This window comes from Monopterus albus, unplaced genomic scaffold (genome assembly GCF_001952655.1).
Source record: "Monopterus albus unplaced genomic scaffold, M_albus_1.0 scaffold64.1, whole genome shotgun sequence".
In the NCBI taxonomy this organism is placed as follows: domain Eukaryota; kingdom Metazoa; phylum Chordata; class Actinopteri; order Synbranchiformes; family Synbranchidae; genus Monopterus; species Monopterus albus.
Genome location: NW_018127944.1, coordinates 471,039 through 492,378, shown reverse-complemented (window position 1 = coordinate 492,378; position 21,340 = coordinate 471,039). Strand labels below are relative to the sequence as shown.

At 39.2% G+C, this 21,340-nt stretch overlaps 1 protein-coding gene across 8 annotated transcripts; it reads left to right on the top strand.

Annotated features, from left to right (window-relative positions):
* The first annotated feature begins 713 nt into the window (after positions 1 to 713).
* On the top strand, positions 714 to 21,198 carry loxl3b (lysyl oxidase-like 3b). 8 transcript variants are annotated; one of them, XM_020604173.1, is made up of 18 exons: positions 714 to 905; positions 1,923 to 2,000; positions 5,267 to 5,611; positions 6,659 to 6,822; positions 7,647 to 7,864; positions 9,649 to 9,714; positions 11,171 to 11,227; positions 12,146 to 12,353; positions 12,799 to 12,979; positions 13,712 to 13,866; positions 14,534 to 14,704; positions 16,030 to 16,185; positions 17,202 to 17,361; positions 17,974 to 18,217; positions 18,574 to 18,689; positions 18,932 to 19,068; positions 19,879 to 19,990; positions 20,089 to 21,198. In XM_020604173.1, exons 3-18 carry the CDS (start codon positions 5,275 to 5,277, stop codon positions 20,160 to 20,162), a joined length of 2,556 nt encoding a protein of 851 aa, XP_020459829.1. In that variant the 5' UTR covers positions 714 to 905; positions 1,923 to 2,000; positions 5,267 to 5,274; the 3' UTR covers positions 20,163 to 21,198. The 8 variants fall into 8 exon arrangements, with proteins under 8 accessions (XP_020459829.1, XP_020459828.1, XP_020459827.1 ...); XM_020604172.1 differs by having other exon boundaries at positions 1,918 to 2,000; XM_020604171.1 differs by having other exon boundaries at positions 1,486 to 2,000.
* The last annotated feature ends 142 nt before the right edge of the window (positions 21,199 to 21,340 follow it).

Genomic DNA, 21,340 nt, shown 5'->3' with positions numbered 1-21,340 from the left:
TGCTTTAACATCTGTGTTTATGAAGCTCAAAATGTTTCATTTTTTGGTGAAATTGTCATAAATGCATACATTTAATTATGTTTGTTATTGAGGTCATAGTTTAAGCTGGTGTTGTCCTGGTCTACTTTATATAGAGAGGTCTCTATATTTTTGTCCTTCCCAGCTATATACATGAGTGTTAGAACACAGGAATTTCCCCATTGTAGGATCAATAAAGTCCTACCTACCTAATATTAGTAACACTTCTCAATATAATGTAGTCCAGGACAACACTATCTTTAACTATAAACAATTATAAACATTTAATTTATACACTTAAGACAATTTCAACAAAAATTAAACATTTTGAGCTTCATAAACAGATGTTAAAGCATAAGTGCTGCACTGAAGTGCACACAATAGTACAGGTGTACCTAATAAAGTGGCCGGTGAGTGTAAATTGAAATGAAAAGATAACTAAGTACAGTATAAGTGCCTCATATTTGTACTTAAGTAAACGTACTTAGTTACTGTATATTCCATCACTGGAACTATGTTCCCCTTTTTCTCGCCGAATGTAAAATGAGAACATTGATAACACTCATCGTGGCTAAATGCTAAACAGCTACAGCCAACAGCTGGTTAAAATTAGCTTAGCATATTTCGTGGTATTTCGGGTATTTCGAGGCCGAGACCAGTTGCTAGGTAACCAGCAGGACCCGCCAAAAAACAATCTGCTATATACCGTTACGTCACGTATGGGACATCAGGTTGAAGACGGCCATGGGATATATCAAATTGTGATTTCTATACGGGGTTTGAACAAAAAAGAAAAATGGAATAGCTAGCTTCAGGAGTGCTGATAGGTGGATGAGGTTACCCCTGGACAGCTAAGGCAACTTTAGCTACATTTTAACAATACAAATGTGAGGGTGGTATCAATGTTCTTATTTAGCTAGCTGGCTAACATATTCCTATAGGAAAAATGTAGCCTCTTGAGGCGGTCGTTTTTGGTTTGCAGTATAGGTTATGTTGTTATATGTCTACTATAATCGCAGATTAATGCAAGGATATGATTATACATTTAAAATTATTTTCCTGGATGTTTAGGTACTATACACGTTTTGATAGCACAAACTATCTGTAGCGCTCTAACACAAATTGTCAGTTGGATCCTTTTCAGGTTGTTGATCCTATTTAGAATATGATGGGCTACACATTTTGGTATACATACATAACTCAATATTTCTAACCCAGTCAGGGACACAGTTGTTAATTAGTCTATTTTCACCATTCAATAATGTAGCCATTGTTTTAATCAGTCGATTAATCATGAAGTATGTGAAATATTTTTTAAAAATCCCTAAAAGTGATGACTTCAGATGGATTGTTTTGTTCAACCAGAACTTGTGAAATCTGCAAATGCAATTTACTGAAACGATAGTTGAGATCTTTTTTTAAATCTCTAATCTAAACTGGATGATGGCACCGTTTTGGGAACAGCAGCTGCCAAAACAGATCGAGATAAAACAGCGGCACGGCAGCAGAAATTCCTGATCAGGTCACAGAATCTGCTGCAACAGCGGTTGTAAATCTTCTGCAGTCATGTTGTGCACTTCGCCAGGCACGTAGGCTGCGTGTGAAATCCACATTTTTTGGCCGTATGCAAGAGAGGACAGCCTGTAACGGAACCATCCATGAAAGAGTTAGTGTCCTTCCAGGGGGGAAAGATCCAGCCCACTCCAGTCCACCAGCCTCCTCCTCCTCCTCCTCCTCCTCCTCAGTGAGGGCTGTACAGCTGGCAATTTACAGACCATAACGCAGAAGTAGTAATTGGCTGCTAAGTGAACCGCTGCCCAGCAAAGTAGACCCGTGTTTGATAGAGCAGATGAATTAGCAGAACTACTGGAGTATTTACTAATGTTTTGTCTTATGAAGTTCAGTTTGTGAGCTTCTGGATCTGCAAGATTGAAGAGTCAACTTGCCCCACTGGACCCATAACCTCATATTGGAAACATAAGGTAAGGCAGATTATTTGTTAATCTTCTGAGATTTTACTGCAAAACCTTTTACAAAGTGATTTCACTGTGATTCAGTATTGTGCTATTGTTGTTTCAAACCAAACCAAGCTCCATCTACAGCAACATGTACTCATAATATCGAGACTAGTAAACCAAACTGTTTCTTTGACCAGTTTACAATGCACAAAGTAAAAACATGAGGAACTGCAACAGGAAACTCAGATAGTGACTCAGAAAGTGAGTCTGAAGTGTATTTACTGGCATCTAAGCTGCCAAATGTTTGTTCTGATCAGGGTCTGGATGAGAAGAACCACCTACTAAAGATTTGTTAAATTGTTTCCCCTTTCTAATATAAGACCAATTTTGGATTGCTAGTTTGTGAAATATCCCTCTTTGATAATAATTAAGCTATAAAAGTTAACATCATTGCACTACTAATGACCTTTTCATATTCTAATTAGTTATAAATGTTTGTAAATTCTTAGTAGATGGATTTTGCTCCAGATGCTCTGCAGCTGTTTTCCAGCAGTTGGGTGGGCAGATGATGTGGAATTCCTGTACTTAAAGCGCTGAAAAGATAAAGTGTCATCCTGAAAGAGGATAAACAGCAACTGAAGAGACAACATGGCAACCCAAAAGCGGGTTTTATGTAACTTATTAGGAAGTTGCAATGTTAAATTTGTCTGTTGAGTCTGGGAAAGATTACATCCCTCTGTTTTGATTGGGTGAAACAGACACCCAGCAAAACCCAAACTGACCATACTCAAAAATGTCTTCTGTATATTTGCTTCTATATGTAAAGCCTACTGTATCTCAGCCCTTTGTGTTCTGTAATTCGGTGTCTTCCATCATCTGTCCATCTCCCTGTGATGTGGCTCACACTTGCGTTGCCTGGTTTAGGTATAAAGTTTCAAAGAGTTCCTTTGAGGCCAACAATGTGCTGAAATCAGGCAGAAAAAATGCTATTTTTTTATTTCAGGGAGCTTTCACTCCTAGTTTTGTTTAGTCTACAAAACCATAAGCTGCTGACCTCTGGTAGCAAAAAGGCCAAGCGACGTGTGTTAGAGTGTGTGCTGTGGTGGAAATGTGCATACACGGTGTCTCAGTAATACGTTTTGGTGACCAAGTGTTTGAACAGTCCTGTATGTTGAGTATATGATGCAGTATACATTAATTCCAGTTAATTCAACTTTTATCTTGGATGTGTGGTTTAGGCCGTCATCTCTCCCAGTTGCAGTAATGTTACACTTCGCAAAGTAATTGCTGAAAACATGGTCAGTTTGCTGCAATGAAATCCAGTGGGGACAGACACAGGAGAGGTCACATACTCAGACAGGTTGTGAAACGTTTAGCCAGATTATCTAAACTACTTTGCCTGGCAAGCAAACCAAAAGTGAGCACACCAGTTATGTTGGTAATAATCCCTGTACAGGAAAACTGTGTGTATGCAAAAATATAGTAAGTAGGGCAGGCAGGAGTTTGGTTTGTTTAATGGGATGGGTGTTTACAAGAGACAGGATAAAAGTGTTACTTCTGGCCTTTCTTTTCTACATAGTTTGACTGATTACAACCTTCACTTAGTGATTTCCTACATTTCCCCAGATTGTACTTATTCATCCACAGAGCGGGCATGCGTTTGTATCTTTTTATGATTGAGGGTTTACTCCCCATTCATTTGCCGGGTGAAAACTATGGAATAACCTGCCATTAGAGATCAGATCCTCCCCTGCTCTGAACACCTTTCAATCATTAACAACAACTCATCTCTTCTCACTAGCATTTGACCTTAGAATCTGACCTTATGTCTTTTGAGGTGGGTTTCTTACCTATTCATTAATTTAACTTGTATTTTATTGATTATTGTGATTATTTGAATTTATTCTGTTGTGAAACACTTTGTAACCTTAGGGTTTTAAAAGGTCTATAGACAGAAATTCACTTTGCTTTGTTTTTGCTTTGTTTTTGCTTTTTGTGGCTGTGCTTTTTTGCTACTGTTACTGTAGGAATCATTCTCACTGCCTGTACTGCAACAGGTTTCTTTCTCTGTGATCGCTCTATGCCATATGCTTAGCCTAGCTTATGGGGGAGCTTTTCATCTAACTCCCACTAAGGAAGCGGCCAAATATATTTTGCAAAATGTTGGAGCATTCTTGTAAAAATAGTTAAAGATCAGAGCTTTTATCCTCTGGAGGGACAGTGTTCTAAACCCTGCTGGCTAAAGCTCACTGTGAACATGTGTATCCCTCCATACACTGTGAAACTGAAGTCAGACGTCGCAGTCAGTCTGAGACCTTAACTTTGTGGTTTCTGTACAAACACAACACACTACTGTATTTGTGTTTCTGGAGGAACAACCCCCCCACTCACTAAAAGTTTAGAAGTGAGTGTAGTTGTCAAGTTATCAACAGCAGGTCTGTGTTAGCATTCAGTACCTACAGAACTGCACAGGCAGGTTTAAGAGAACAGAGTTAACATTTTGTATGAAAAAGGCTTTTCTTATTGAGAAATATGAATGAATGTTAACCCAGAGGAAAATGTGCTGTCTGCTCAATAAAACTGAACACAGACATTGAAAAATACTGGGCAGAAACTACAAAATGGGATAAACATACTGTTAAGTGCAGCTCTATATTTCATCAATATAAACATTCATGTAGCCTTTGTGATGGATCATGTGTCATTGATCCATCTTTATTTTTGAATGTTCCTTGGAATTCTTTCTCTACAACAGTCTACAGTGACTAGGTGGTTTGAATAAAACTGCTGGACTTGGCTCTTACATCAATCCTCTTTCCATATGCTGAGCACTGTGTCAGGTCCTCTGTGTGAGCCATCTTGGCTCTTCATCTACAGCTTTTTATAACATACTTCAGACAGAAATGTTGTAATATTTTGTATGTTGTGTATCATGTTTGAGACACCATTGCTGATGAGAATCCACTTCAACAGGTATCTTGTGGTGGCTTCCTTATCAAAAAAAACTCTTCAAATAGTTTCCCATGCCCATAAGATAATTCCTGGTGTTCACCAGAAGCTGTGGAAAAAATGAATCACTCTTGTTGATATTTTCTCCTCAGTTCAAATGGTGTGTGCAAACATCTGTGCTATTCACTCAGTATTTTATACACAACAGCCTTGCCTGGTTGTTCTTTGGATCCCAACGTGACGATGACATTTCACAAAATCTGTTTTTGGATTTATAGAAATCAGTCCACTCGTTTAAAAATATGCACTTACACTTTTCTTTTCCTTCTCTTTATAAACAGCTGAAGGAATGGAGCAGCCAAGAAACAGGCGACAGTTAGCATTCAGCCTTGTGTTTGGGTTGTGGTTACCTTGCTGTTTGACCCAGACCCTCTCATCAAACGCAGCCACTGCAACACCTAAACTGTCACCATCCCCCCAGCCCCAGACAGAGCGGATAAGGGTCAGACTGGTTGGATTCCCCCGAAAACATAACGAGGGCCGGATAGAGCTTTTCTACAGGGGAGAGTGGGGAACCATCTGTGATGACGACTTCTCAATAGCTAATGCCAACGTGCTCTGCCGCCAGCTGGGCTTTGTCTCAGCCACAGGGTGGACCCACAGTGCTAAATATGGCAAAGGCCAAGGTAAGAGTGTATGAAGCCATGTCCTGAGATTTCGTTTTTGGCTTCATACACCGTGTACTCTGCCATATCAGTATTTATAACGTTCAAAATTACTCGATTTGTTCAAATATTTTTGAATAAATTACCCATTCACAGAAATGTGTTAAATCAATATTATAAGTATAAGTTTAAACCTAGTTCACTGGCAAATGAATACTTGAGCAATGTCCATTATTATGAATATTTTTAGAAAACTAGCAGCTTTACTCTATGAATGATAGTGTTGGTCAGTACACTACTTTGGTCTGAGCTGAAATGTCTCAAAAACTGTTGCTTGGATGGATTGCCACAAAATTTTGTCAAGACATTCTTGGTGATCAGAGGATGAATCCTCCAAAAATTTCCTTGCCACCATGACTTTGACATTTTTAGTTTTTAATGAAATGTCTTGATAGGTTTTGCAAATCCAGACCCATGGTCTCCTCATAATGAATTGTAATAACTTCTACTCTGGTTTATGACCTTCCCAGTTCTACATTCTGACCCTCAGCTGTACGTACTGTGCATGTTAGCATGTTGAATATGGTAAATATTAGATCTGCTAAACATCAGCATGTTAGCTATTTGATGTTAGCATTTAACTTAACTTTAAGGAGCTGCCTTGCGTGTCAGAAGACATTTAGTCTTGTTACAACGTATATCAGGACTGCTGTATACAAATCTTTACAAAAATAAAGACTAATAAATTAAGTTTATTTCACAAAATTTGAAGACCATTTGATTTGACTTCCAGTTGGCTCAAAACTGAAAAAGATTTATGGTAGAATATTGTAAAAATTGACAATCCTTGTGTTTACGGTGAGTCACTTTAAACCTCATTTTTGGGTTTTAGCTGAGCTTCTCATTCAGGCTCTTTTCTAAACTAAATGCAACTGTGGATGAGCTTCCTTTGGTTCCCAGAGTACCAGTGTGACAAGCAACCATGTGTGACTCCCAGGCCTCGACTCGTTACTTTCCACAGGCCTGGAGGTTTGCTGAAGCCACACAGTTAGTTTGCTGTCTTTGCAGGGAAAATCTGGCTGGACAACGTGCTGTGTAATGGAGGTGAAAAGAGCATTGAATTCTGCAAGTCTCGCGGGTGGGGCAACAGTGACTGCACTCACGATGAGGACGCTGGAGTTGTGTGCAAAGACGAGAGGATTCCCGGCTTTGTGGAGTCAAATGTTATTGATGTAAGTCAGCACAATATAGGGATTTTAAGTAAGTAAAGAAGTAGTTAAAAGTCCATAAATTCTGCTTTGGAGGCAGAGTTGGTCTCTGGACTCTCATTTCACATCTGTAAAATACAGCATGTATGACCTTACAGTATATTCACCTAATGTGAAACAGTGAACACCTCAAAAGGTTAATTATTATTATTATTATAAAAGTAAGAGGGCGACCTTTCGGATGGATAACTACTATACTCTCCCCCATTTTAGCCTGTTACTGCAAGTCAGGCTCCAACAAATGTACAGTCCAGACTTCAGTCTGCGGCCAGTCGGTTATTTATCCAAGTAAACCACAGTGGAAGTGAGTCACTGCAAAACTGGCAATCAGGGAATGTCACATTTACCATTTATGAGCTGTTAGTGAGAGCATTTGACCTAAAATTACACTCGATAATAGGTATGACTTAACTGTAGTCTGTCCCTCTCATTCAAACTCTCTTTAAGAGTTGTATGTGTGAGTACATCAGTATGCATGGATGTGTCAATATAAGGAAAATAATTACTTCAAATCGTGTGTATAATGAACTTACTGTATATAAAGATGATTCAAGGGGAATAGGAAAGATTTATAAGATATATAGATTTATGTAAAGGTGATAAATTGAATTACAAATTAGCTTTAAAAACCTGCTTTGTTATTTAGCTGTGTTGTTTAGCTAGTTGAATTTTCATCCAATAAACCTAAACTGCCCACTGAAAACACCTTTACTTAACATATTTACTGATAATCACTAATTATTTCATTCATGAACAATTACAGGCGTTCGATTTTATTCTTTGACCAGGCCCACGTGGATGAGAACAAAATAGAGGAGGTGCGACTCCGGCCTGTGGTCGCTGCGGCCAAAAAGAAGCTGCCCATCACAGAGGGTGTGTTGGAGGTGAAGTATAAAGATGGCTGGGCTCAGATCTGTGACCTGGGATGGACCGTCAAAAACACTCATGTCGTATGTGGTATGCTGGGATTCCCACACGAGAGGAAAGTCATCAAGAGCTTCTACAAGTAAGTGAATTGCTTGACATCTACCCTTAAAACCTGCCTCTGGTGTGGGCTCATGGATCTAAGCTGCAGCGGACAGCTTTTTACACAGATGGCAAAGACTGAACTTCAGGACTGAGAAGTCATACAAGTTCACTTCAGAGAATGTCATGCTCATGATTATCAAATCAGCCAGTCTGCAGTGGTGTATAACAGAAGAGAGCAATGGGCAGGCATTTAGGAAGCAGCTTGGATGTCACTACATTGTGATTAATTACTTCCTGTGGAAGAATACCACATACCTGACCAAAACATTTTTAATCTGCCTTTTTTGATGAATCAGTTAATCATGAAAATAGTAAAAAAAAAATACCCATCATATTTTACTAAAGGCCAAGGTGACATTTCTCAATGTCTGTTGTCTGAGCAGCAGCCCAAAACCCAAAGTTATTCAGATTACAATAATATTAAAAAAGAAGCAAATTCTCTGAATTTAGAAGCTGGGGCAAATATTAATTTTCAAAATAGTAGTATTTTCCTGGAAATCATATAATCGATAATTGACATTGTTTCAGAACTAAATGCAAAATGTTAAAGCACTAGAAGTAGTTGCAGTGGCAATTAAAACCATAATGTACATTTTATGTCAACATCCATTGTGTTCATTCACTGTGGTTATAAATCCACATACACACACTGGGGGTAAAAATAACTTAACTGTATTGGGTAAGGGAACACAATCAATGGTCAGCGGTCCAGTTACAACACTTAAGACCTACCGACAGTTTACAGATTAAAAAGTGGAATCTAGTTTGAACAGGCTGTGGTATGAGAGCACAGTTACTTCTTTGGACTCTCAGACCTCCACTTTCTTTCCAGTTTCCAGTGTGACAGTCCACATGTCTGGCTGAGCTCCAGGCAAAAGCTGTTTATTCATCCACTGCAGAAGGTTCACAGAAGTACATATGTTTTCTTTCAAGCATGTGACAGCTGGGGCTCAGGGGAAGTGGTGCTGGTTGGTCACATAATGCACAGACAACAACAGCTAAAGTGGAGCCAATGTGTACACTGCACAGCAACAGTTGAATCGTTCTGTGCTGTCAGTCCCTTGTTCTTGTCTAGCTATTTCAGTTATACAGTAGGTTATGAATGTAAGAAGCACTAGACTAAACATGGACAATCAGCCTTTCACAAGTGTCTTACACTTGATTCAGGTTTAGTTTTTAACCTCACTGTTTAAAACTTATCTACTGGAAACAGTAGATAAAAGTTATAATGGTTATAAAAGTGTTCTGAGGGCAGAGACACACTAACAGGCACATAGTGACACTTTATTTGCCCAGTGCTGATTTTGTGACAATAATCATTGACCTCAAAATTGTCCATTAAAGAAACTTGTACGCTTGTCAGGGTGGAACAACATTTAAAACTATCACAGGACACTTAAACCTTCCACTGATGAAATTGTTTGTTATTAGCTGTTACTTCAGGCAGAACCTTTTTTCAATAACAGCTAGGCACTGAACTGTACTGATGAGCTGCTATACTGACTGGCTACCACAGGGCTGAATTCTGAAGAGCTGGAATAGCTCTGTATTTGTGATTATACAGGGGCGACATACAGTCTGTATCATAATATACTTGTTGAATGTCAAAAATGTTATTCACCACTGACCTTCCAGTAACTTAAAGAAATGTGTGTGTGCAGCCCTTAGACTGTGAGTGTGTGTATGCAGCTTGTTTAAGTGTGTGTTTGCATGTAGTCTCTGTCTTGTATGTGATGGAATTTGGCTGTTTCACTGTTGCAGACATCTGAAAAAGCGAGCAGCCGAGAAGGTCTCCAGGCCAAAGATTAATGTTTCAGCCGGTAGAAGGTACACAGTGACAGAAAACCCACCGTCTGCTCTCTGTTTACTGTAGTTTTGACAGTGGGTTTCCTGTAGGAGTAGATACAATAACCATTTAGTTCCTGTTTCTAGCTAGCTGACCTTACCTGCTCTCTAATATCATATTATTATGATGTGCAGCATGTGAATGTGCAGACATGTTTTATCCTGCTATAACTCGAGGTTGTCTTGTGTTTAGGGTCGGTTTTCCTTCTGTTTGTCTTTCTTTCTCTTGCGTCTACTGACCAGCGCACAGGTTGTTCTGACTGACACCTGATCAAGGGCATTATTTTTTATAAAATTTTTAACTTTTGTATTTACTGGACAGATGTCTTCAGCAATGTGCTCTGTCAGTACCCAAGGCTTAATTTTTCCACACATCAGTCCTTTTAATCTAATGCAGCAGCTATAGCAGGAAATCTCACTCCTCATTATGGCATGCTTTTTGGAGAAGTTCAGTAACGTTTCATTTTGGGTTCTCCAGCTGAACCAGTCACAGGCCTTAGTCTTGACAAGAACCTGCCTGCATCGGGTAGAATCTGCTAATATGTCACAGCATTTGTTTTAGCCAGTTTAGTGTGCCAGGTGGGTGGAGTTTGCCACATTGGATAGTGAGTATGCATGTCTTTGGACTGTGGGAGGAACTCAAATTGTAACTGAGTCAGGTATGGACTAGAGTAGCAAAACATGCAAGGTGTTATTACATGATGAGAAGCTAAAACTTATTTTGGCCTTGTAGTGACAAAGTAAAAAAAACAACAACCAACATTGATGTATTTTCCAATGTATTATGTTTTAATTATGATCTTATACAATGTTACATAATTAATTAAGCATCTACCTCTATAGCTCATCAATGCAAAAAGCAATGCCATAAATCTGACAAAAACAATGTGGTTACTTAAAGATTCACATTGGCACAATAGAAAAACTACAGTCACAATAATATAGTTTGTACTAACAAATATGCTAATAATCATACACCATATGGCCAAAGGTACCTGGACACCAGAACAGTAACCGGAGACTAAGGTGCTGGACCTAAACTATTAAAAACAGTAAAGTGTGTGTCCACATACTTTTGGCCATGCTGTATGTGTCAGCCTGTGCTGATGAAATTTGTCAAAACAACTATCGAATGTCTCTGTGTTTTACATTATGTAATTTTATGTCATATTAGTTTTTTTTTTAACCTGCATTTAAGAAGGATGTGTCACTTTGAACAATTGTGGGTCTTGTGTGATTTTATACAATTTATACAAGTACACTGGGAATTACAACTGCAATTAACAACAATGTTGAATGTGACACATCACTTTTAAACAGTGTAACTATAATTTTTAACATAACTGTGCATCAGATAACCTTGTTTACTCTGACTTTTCACTTTGTCATCTCATTTTCTTTTCCTAACTGTGCAGTCTAACCCATGTTTACTTTGCAGGCAAACATCCAAAGCTAAAGCTAACTCTAAGTCTAAACAGAGCAGCCCTGGCAAAAGGTAATCTAAGGATAAACAGTGGGTAAACCCAAGCTGTCTGCAAAGACCTACACACAAGCTCCTTCCACAAACCTCACAAACAACTGACAAGTGATAAAAAAAAACTAATTCTCTAATCTACATCCATCCCCTCTAGTATAATGAGCACCTGTCCTGCACATGTGGCTCATTTGAAAGAACATCCATGATTTTCAAAGCAAAAGCCTTGAGCTAATATTTTGCTACGGTACTAAAGTAATTGATGTTCAGAACAGTCCTTACAATACCACATGTATATGGATGAACTATGCAAATTTTGCTGTAGAAAAGTAAAAGGAATTGCTTTCAGTATGGGGATATTAGCTTATTGTCTGTCTTGTCAAACATTAGATAAGAAGATTAATACCACTCTTATGTCTGTACTTTAAATGGAGTTGGAGCCAGCTCATTAGCTTCGCTTAACAGATAGATTGTAAACAGGGACAAACATTAGGCTTGTCCTGCAAGATGAAGCTCAGGCCTCAAGCAACTGTGAATTTTTCTTTTTGTCCAACATGTTTATATAACTTACAACATTATCCCTGAGAACTTGTGAGACCCTGAATGTTATTATTTTTACTAGAATAAGAGTTGATGTGTGTGTGTGTAGTAATGACCTAAAACAATCCGTCACAATCAGGAGGATTGTGTAACCTTGTTTTCAATTATTCATTCAGTCACTGGGTGTTCAGTGTATAAAAAAAAATATTTGAATGCTTTAACTCTCAGCACTTTGTCCGATCTTTGTCATTGTAAATACAACTAAGGTAGTAATTCATTTATTTACATGCACACTGTCAAACCTTGAATTTTCACCATGTAATATAAACACAACTCATTCATTAATTCATTTAGTATTTCACTTACCACAGGCATTGCCCCTGTGTCCGCTCCTTCCAGGTTGTATTTGGAGCGTCAGAAGAAATACTTCCACATCCACTCTGTGGCATGTACGGGTACGGAGGTCCACCTGGCAGCCTGCCCCCTGGAGTTCAGCAAGCCAAACACCACATCGTCCTGTGAGGGTGGAATGCCGGTCGTCGTCAGCTGCATGCCAGGACCGCAGTTTATGCAAAACAGTGGCTTGAAAAAGAAACTTAAAACTTCGGTAAGGGAGTCTTTATCTTAAGGGCAGTTTGAAAAGCCTTTTTTACAGCATGTATTTTCACTTTTCATAGTAGGAAAAGCACAGGTGTTACATTAATGTTTTATTCAGATGTCCCAATAAATCATGACAAAGTGACAGCCAGCATCCTTAATTTTATTACTTATACCTCTTCTTCCTGTTCTTTTTTTGATGTGACATGCCAAAAAGGGCTGTGGAAAAGGCCAGTTGGAGGGTATTTTCTGATGCTGACAATGAACAGCAACCAGAAGTCTACAGGCTATTTCATGTGTTTGCTATTAGCTGATTCATATGATTCCCCCTCGGCCAGTAAATTTTGTTAGATTCATATTTGACAATATCACTTCACAGCTACTCATGCTATCCACCCCTAACACCCCATCACAGCTGTTTTTTTTTTTTTTTTTTTTGTCTGTTCACCATCTAGAGCAACGTCAGGCTGAAGGGAGGTGCCAGGCTTGGTGAAGGTCGGGTGGAGGTGCTGAAAGATAACAAGTGGGGAACAGTGTGCGATGACCGCTGGGACCTGCAGTCAGCCAGCGTTGTCTGCAGGGAGCTCGGTTTTGGCAGCGCCAAAGAGGCTCTCACCGGAGCCCGTATGGGGCAAGGTTAGGAATAACACCCTGTAATTGTAAGATAATCATACACTGATAAAAAATATCAGTTTGTGTCAGCCCAAGCCTAAGTGAAGCCATACAAACCAGTCTGTATTAAGGACCACATTTAAATGTATCTATCAAACTTGTCCTAAAACTTTCATCTAATGAGTCTGTGACAAGGTATTTAATATCTGTGGTTGAAGGCAGTCAGCCTTTTTAGTCGGCTTCAGGCAGAATGTTGGCGAAAAAGTAAAAAGAAAGCAGTCAACCCTCTGTTTGAAAGAAGGCCAAAAAACGCTGGAATATTCAACCCAAGTTGAAAAAATCAACTGGACTAGGTTTCTAGGTCGAAGACGTTTCAAATTACATGTTTAATCTGACATGTCAACATGTAACTCATAAAACTGAGAAAAGCAGCAAATCCTCACATTTTGAGGAGCAGAATTAATATAGTCAGTTAGTATAACTGACAAAGATTAAGTTTCTGTTAACTACTCAGTTATTTGACTAATTGTTTTAGCCTAAAACTAAAAATATCCACAAATAAAACTAATCACTATTGCTGACCTTTAGGAAGAAAAACACTGATGAATGTAATGAAACCAGACTTGATTCAAGACAGAGTGGATTGAAGAGAAAATCACCTTGAGTTGCTTGATGATGTTTGACTTACAATCAAACAGAGCTTCAGACTTTTGTTGTTTAACCTGTACATTACTTTGTGTCTTTGTGCCTGTCTAGGGATGGGTCCAGTATACATGAATGAGGTGAAGTGTGTGGGTGAGGAGAAGTCCATCTGGAACTGCCCCTATAAAAATGTCACATCAGAGGACTGTCAACACATGGAGGATGCTGCGGTCCGCTGCAACGTGCCCTACATGGGCCTCGAGAACATGGTCAGACCTGAACCTCCTCCTAAAATGTTTCACATTAGAAAGTTCACTGAGCTCTTCATACTATTATTATACTATTTATGTTGTCGACCGGTATATGACATGCAAATTAATTGTGAAAATTGTGCTAAATAATTTACCTGCATCAAATTTCTTTTTGCTTTTAAAAGTGTTGAATAGGAACAAACTGAAATCTCACATTTCTGCTCTGAACTAACGCTTCTTCACAGCTGTCACAAAAAAGTCATTTTGGCTTTTCCATTGTCTGAAGTTTCCTATTTGCTTGTACTGAAAAACAGTGGTTCTGCACATTTTTTGTGACAACAGCGATTTTCCTGTAACACAGAGTATTTCTGGTTGTACAGTTTGTATTTGACCAGATCATACTCTTCCATGTGCCCTGTAGATGCACAGAGGCCGGTGTTAGTGGGATAAAAACTCCAGCAAATGTACAATTTCACCAAATCAGTCAAGCTACAGTTGTTTAAACCAACAGTAACTTAAATCGTATCATCAGTAATTGGTTTTAAAAGCTTTTTCATGTTGTGACCCAAATGAACTTTAAGCTTTTTTACCTTTACTAAAGCCCACAGAAAATAGTTTTTATCTAGCCCAGCCCTTGTGTATCTACACTCTGCTTTGTGGTTCCTAATCCCTCGGCCTCATACAGATTCAACTCACAGGAGGACGGACCCGCTATGAGGGCCGGGTGGAGGTACTGAGCTCAGACTCTAACGGGACGCAGAGATGGGGTCTAATCTGTGGAGAGAACTGGAGCACCAAGGAGGCCATGGTGGCCTGCAGGCAGCTGGGCTTGGGCTACGCTAACCAGGGCCTGCAAGTAGGTTACTAACACCACAGAGGACAACGTTCTGCAGGTTGTCTTTTGGGATATTTAATATATGCAAATATAATATACTGTCATGAACACTCAGTGGCCAATTAGTTTTATACACTGTCAAAAAGATTTCGATTTATTACTGTTATTTTTTTGACTCCATAAAATCTTACCTTCTTATCAGAAATGAACCATGGATTATAATTCCTTGTTTTCTGACAGATGTTCTCAGTCATTTAAAAATAAGCCATGTCTGTTTGTGAGCCCTCATCATACTGTAGGTTATGGCCTTAGTTTGGGCATCAGTTATGAGCAGTTCAGCCAGTCATTCAAGAGGTGTTCTGTTGAGTTGATGTCGAAAGAATGAGACAAAGTCACTGTCATTTGATTTGATTTTATATAACCAGATAACTGTGACTTATTATTTATTGAATTAAATAAGCCTATAATGTTTGAACCAGGTAGGTTCTAGGCAGGTATGAGTAGAAACCACAGATCTCTGCTGCTTTACTGCTGGACTGTAGCTTAGGAAACTCCAGACAATGAAATAACCTCAAAGTTCCATGTGGATGTTTCTTTCTGGGATACTGGATCTTTGGCCTCTTTGGCAGCAACATCATGAGTGTGTTGGCTGTTTTGTAATCATGTGTCTAGATGATGTGTCAGACAGGAGAGTAAGCTCTATGTGCAAATAGGAAGGTGTATCTTCTAATGTGGCCACTAAGTGTACAGTTAGTTTCTCAATTTCTGCACATATATGTTCAAATATATTCCATTTTTCAGTCATTAGTCACATATTTGTTAATATGTGCACAATTTACAAATTTTTACTAATATTTACCTGGTGCCAGTATTTGTAAAACATTCAAATATGCATTATTCCTTAAACATAAATCTTGGTGCTAAATCTTTGGTGTATGTATTGGAAAATACTTGAACATGCAGGTGTGCATTAATGTAAGACAGTATATTATAATTTCCTTATGGAGTAGAGGTTTCTTTTCCTGCGTGGAGGAACCAGATACTGTTCTGGATTGTTCCATGTGGGCAGACAAACAATCTAATCAGAGCTTCAGTTGAGAAACTGAAGGTTTCTAATGCTTCAGTTTAGAATGAAGCTCAAAAGCCACTCACTGCCAAAGCCAAGCGGTGACCTCATCTGGAAACCACAATATTGTTTTCCAAGCTTGGAAAAGTCTAACAAGACTGCTGCTTCCAACCGCACATGCCTCAGGTCTATATGAACACCAGTAGTTGTAGCCCAGACAGCCCAGAGACAGGACAGGAAGTGTGTCCCCTCACTGACTTCCAGCAGGACATTTCTGCAGATCCGGCTAGTGGGCGGCCGAAGCAATTATGAGGGCCGAGTGGAGGTTCAGGTTGGGTCCAGGTGGGGCACAGTGTGCAGCACAGGCTGGACCACAAAGGAAGCCATGGTGGTTTGCAGGCAGCTAGGGCTCGGCTACTCCATGCACGCCATCAATGTAAGTAGGTCTGAAAACCCAAAAGTGAGATCAACTTGCTGTTTAACCTCTGGAGATGCCTTATCTAGTTTTAAGTGGGTCATCAGTAACCATTACATATTACAAACAAAATATTTGGTATTGGGTGGTGGACACAAAAAAAGTAAACATTAGAAACAGATGCAATTTCAAGGCTAGTTTTGAATAATCTAATTACACTGTGTGACTAAATGATACTAATCAAAGAGACTGAGCAAAGAGAGATGCACTGCCCATCAAAATGTTTTATAGCACTATAAGCCTGCTTTGAATAACACGGACAATTAAAATGAAAGTTGTGAGCCTCACACACACCACAGTGATGGTATGAAACAAACATTTCAAAATAAATCTACATGACTCATAGCTTTATTTCTATGCAGTTCAATATAAAAAGAAATATTTTAGCATAATTAAAGACACATGATCTGATCTTGGTAATGCACCCACATTTTTATCCCATCGTTTTGACACTCAGTTGTGAATTATGGTGAGTAATATCATGAAAATGTACACAATTACATTTTTTTGGTGAAAATATTGATGATGTTTGAGGGTATAATGATGTTTTTTTTTTTTACTATGACTATCAAAGCTTTATGAGGTAGACCTTTACTTGAGTATACAGTATGCAGCATTTTTTAATAAATATAAATATCATTCATGAATATTGTAGGTTAAATAATGTTTTACATGTTTAAAAAGAATTATAATAGACTGCAAAAATTGCAATGTGCTGGCATGATACAAAATGCTGTACTGTGTGTAAAAATAAGTTGGCTTGTTGTTTAATAAGTCTGTGGTTGTGTTTATAGTGGCCTGGAATTGAGAGGTCTTTCAGAAGTGGGATGATTATTGAATCACTCAGTATCTTAACTTGTCTTCCAGTGATCATAAACTCAGCACTGTGTCCTCAGTGAGCACCCAAAAATGAGTCGCAGTTTTCTGATGGAGACACTGTTTGTTTGTCTGCTTCCTGTTGCCTAACCCAATCTAAGGAAACCTGGTACTGGGACAGCAGTAATGTGACGGAGATGGTGATGAGCGGTATGAAGTGCACGGGAAATGAGATGGCACTGAGTCAGTGCCAACATCACAAAACCGTCAGCTGCCAGAGAGCAGCGGCGAGGTTTGCAGCAGGGGTCATCTGCTCAGAGAGTAAGTTCACAGAAACAACAACCAGAATTTTGGCAACCACAGCTTGATTGCTCCTAAGTCACATCGCAAAAGGGAGCAGAAATAATGAGGCTGTAAATAAATTCTGTTTCACTTCAGCTAAATCTTCCAAAATATTATAAAACCCATCAGTATAGCAAATTATTGTAGAGTAAAAATATGAGAAAAAATTAATAAATATGGAAATTATGTGGTACTGGCTGGTTTTTATGACATTTTTGATCTACAGTATATATGTTATGATATTTTGGCATCATTTGACATCATCACTTGGTTCGAGGTTTGATCTCAGCTGGTACTTCAGTTTGTGAATCTTGATGGTGTGGAAGGTTGAAGGTTCGAATCTCGGTGCCTGCAGTCCACATGTCAAAGTGCCCTTGGGCAAGACACTAAACCCCCCCAAGTTGCCCGTGATGGCGCCGCGTATGCATGCCGGGGCCCTCGGCTCCAAACAAAATTTCGTTGTACATGTTACAGTGTTACAATAAAAAAGCTTCTTCAGCAATTCTCAAAGGACAAGTGAGCAATCCTGATCTATTATAGGAGGAACAGATTATATGTCAGTCCTTATCCTAATTCTGCTTCTGTGTCCAGCGGCTTCTGACCTCGTCCTGAACGCCTCTTTGGTCGAGCAGACAGTTTATATCGAGGATCGTCCTCTACACATGCTCTACTGCGCTGCTGAGGAGGACTGCCTGTCAAAATCTGCGGCTAAGGCCAACTGGCCGTACGGACACCGACGCCTGCTCCGCTTTTCCTCCCAGATCCACAATATTGGCCGCGCCGACTTCAAGCCAAAGGCTGGGCGACACTCATGGGTCTGGCACGCCTGCCATGGGTAATGTTGTCCTCATAGTTTAACATTGTCTCTGGAAGAGAAGGCTGTTTAAATGAACTGCTTCATTCTGAAAGTAGCACACTTGTTTATACAACTGCCTCTCTGGCATGAAAGTGTGTATGACATTCAGATGCCTGCAGCAGAAACCTGGCCACGGTTAAGTGCTCACATTTTATATCCATTGAAATCTTTTCCCAGTATTCATACCAGTAGTCTCACAGCTTAGGTATGACTTGACTAGTGCTTTCTTTCTCTGTATTTTGTGTATCGCTTCACAGTCACTATGAAATGGAGGATTTTCTCATTCTTGGCAAGGTTTTTGTCCTTAACAGCAACATTGTCCCTGTGTTATGTAGCCACTACCACAGCATGGATATTTTCACCCACTATGATCTACTGAGCGCAAACGGTTCCAAAGTAGCAGAGGGGCACAAAGCCAGTTTCTGCCTGGAGGACACAGATTGTCAAGAGGGTGAGTCTGATGCTTCAGATAAGAGGTGAACCACATTGACTATTTTAACTTGTTTGAAGAAACAAGGATGGATTCTGCCATGTGACATTCACAAGACATGACAGGAGAGACACCAAATTCTAGATGCAGGTCAATGTGATCAAAATAATAAAGATAAGTCCACACTAGGCTTCTATAACCGACCATAGCTGGTCCTTATCAAAGCCTTGTACTAAATCCATCTTATCATCTGTGGCACTCAGGTGTTTCTAAGAGGTATGAGTGCGCCAACTTCGGTGATCAGGGCATCACTGTAGGCTGCTGGGATTTGTACCGCCATGATATCGACTGCCAGTGGATTGACATCACAGACGTCAGACCTGGAAACTACATTATGCAAGTGAGTATGTGTGGCAAATTGCAGAACACAGAGCAAGTACTGTCAAGTACCAGCTTCAGAGTCTGACCAGGCACACTTCGCTAAATACAGTTATTAAAATAAAACAAAAAAAAGAAAGAAAACCACCATTTAGAGTTTGTCTCTGATTTTGTAAGTGAGCACTGACTGGTTAAGTCACACAGTTGGTCAGCATCAACACAGACGTTGTAGGCTGTTTGGTTCATTTGGACCATGGACAGGCTGACAGCTCCCAGAAGTCAAGCCACCAAAACTGGACCGCCCCCTGGTGGCCGGTTGCAGTATAGGTCAGAAGTCCTGCCTCCTCCTGTTAGTGAATGAGACATAAGCCAAAGTACAAATCAGATACAATTTTCCCAGAGGTCACTTCCTTGGTTTTTGGATATTATCACACTGATGTGTACAAGTGGTCTTTTTTCAGGTAGGTTTATTTTCACTAAGTTATTTGATGATATAAAAATAGATGTATTTCAGTTGATTTGACAGTTTTGATTGGTGGCCGGATGCTGTCATGCCACTTCTGGTCACTACTGCACAGAATCTGGTTGCAAAAATGCAAGGTGACAGCTGCTGTATTCACGATATTTTGGCTTCACTCATGGTTTCATAGAATAACTACAGATCCACCAGTAACATTAAGGGTTAACTTAATTCATTTCCACAAGAAAACCTGATGAAAACGGTAAGTACCAAATATTTAAAGTGCTGTTGTTCATCACATTTCACTGTTCACTGTCTGTGATCATCCATCCTGTTAGAAAATGGTTTGTTTCACGTTTCCAACCTCTTCAGGTTGTGATCAATCCAAATTATGAAGTGGCTGAGAGTGACTTCACCAACAATGCCATGAAATGCAACTGCAAATATGATGGACATCGAATCTGGTTCCATAACTGCCACATTGGTAAGCAGTCAAAGACAAAAACTACCAGCTGTGACGGTCAAGTCTGGCTTCTATTTTAATGTTTTGACTGTTTTATTACTTTCATTCAATCCTTACAGGGGATGCGTTCAGTGAGGAGGCAGAGCGGAAGTTTGAGAAATACCCTGGACAACTGAATAACCAGATTTCTTAACCAACAACATGAGCGCCAAATAGGGGTGAATGAATAAAAACACTCCTCGCTAGTTCAAAAGGCATTACACAAATCCTTTGTCTTCAGGTACCAAAATGGATTCTCCCACATTATCTCTGATTATTTGTAGTCATGGAAGAAGCCGACAATATTTTCCTCTGGTGAATGTGTTGTATGCCTGAGTTGTTATACTTGAATATTCAAGTGCTATTCAGTTTTTTTTTCTCAGTCTGTGAGGTAATTTTATCACAAAATAAGATTTTATTGTCACTCGTACAGTATGCATATGACAAATGTACCACCTTCTGTTGATTTTGTTCCAAGTTCTAAATGAGGTTTCTTTTTTTTTTTAAATAACCAGATTTATTTTACTTGGACAAAGCAGGTTCAGAACTACCTGAAGCGTTATCGTTCGATAACACATTTAAAAAAGTAAAAAGACAACATCTGAGGCAGGAACAGAAACGCTTTGGGCTTAATGGTAAATTCATACTGGGCATTAAATTTGCAAATGTCTCTAAACCAAATCACTGTGGAATGAAGTCTGAGTGTAAATGAGCACGTTGCTCAAGAGAAACAATCTCGTTAGCTGACGTGGTCAAATCACAACGAGCCTGCCTCCACAGCGACCACATCTTGTGAATGTATTTATTGCCAATATCAAGGTGCTCAAGAACAACACTAACTCGTTAGGATTATTGTCCGTTTGCTTTGGAACCAGTTTCTGTAGTTTAGCCTTGTGTATTTTAAGTCGTTTAGAGTCAGGACATAGAAAGGTTTGCTGTATGTACGCTGATGTAATCACACACTGCACCAAATAAAAAGGGAAGGATTATATCTAAGAGATCCTTTTGATTAGAGACTGTATTAGGTCACGTTCTAAAGATCTAAAGTAGCAAGTCTACTTGTGACAGCATGTGCCCACCACTTGTGACCAGCTCAAACAAAGACTAATTTTCTTTCCTTGTTTTGTTGGAACGTTTTTCAAGTTCCTGAAACTTTCCAAAGGAAAAATAAAAAGGAACTATTCTACTGATCATTTTGTTCATTAATAGATCACTCATTTGCTCTATAAAATGCCAGGAAACAGAGCCCCAGCCTTTCTAAAGTCCCCACATGTTTTAAGAACACTCAAAACCACCAAAATATTCTGTTTTCAATAATAATTTTTAAAAATG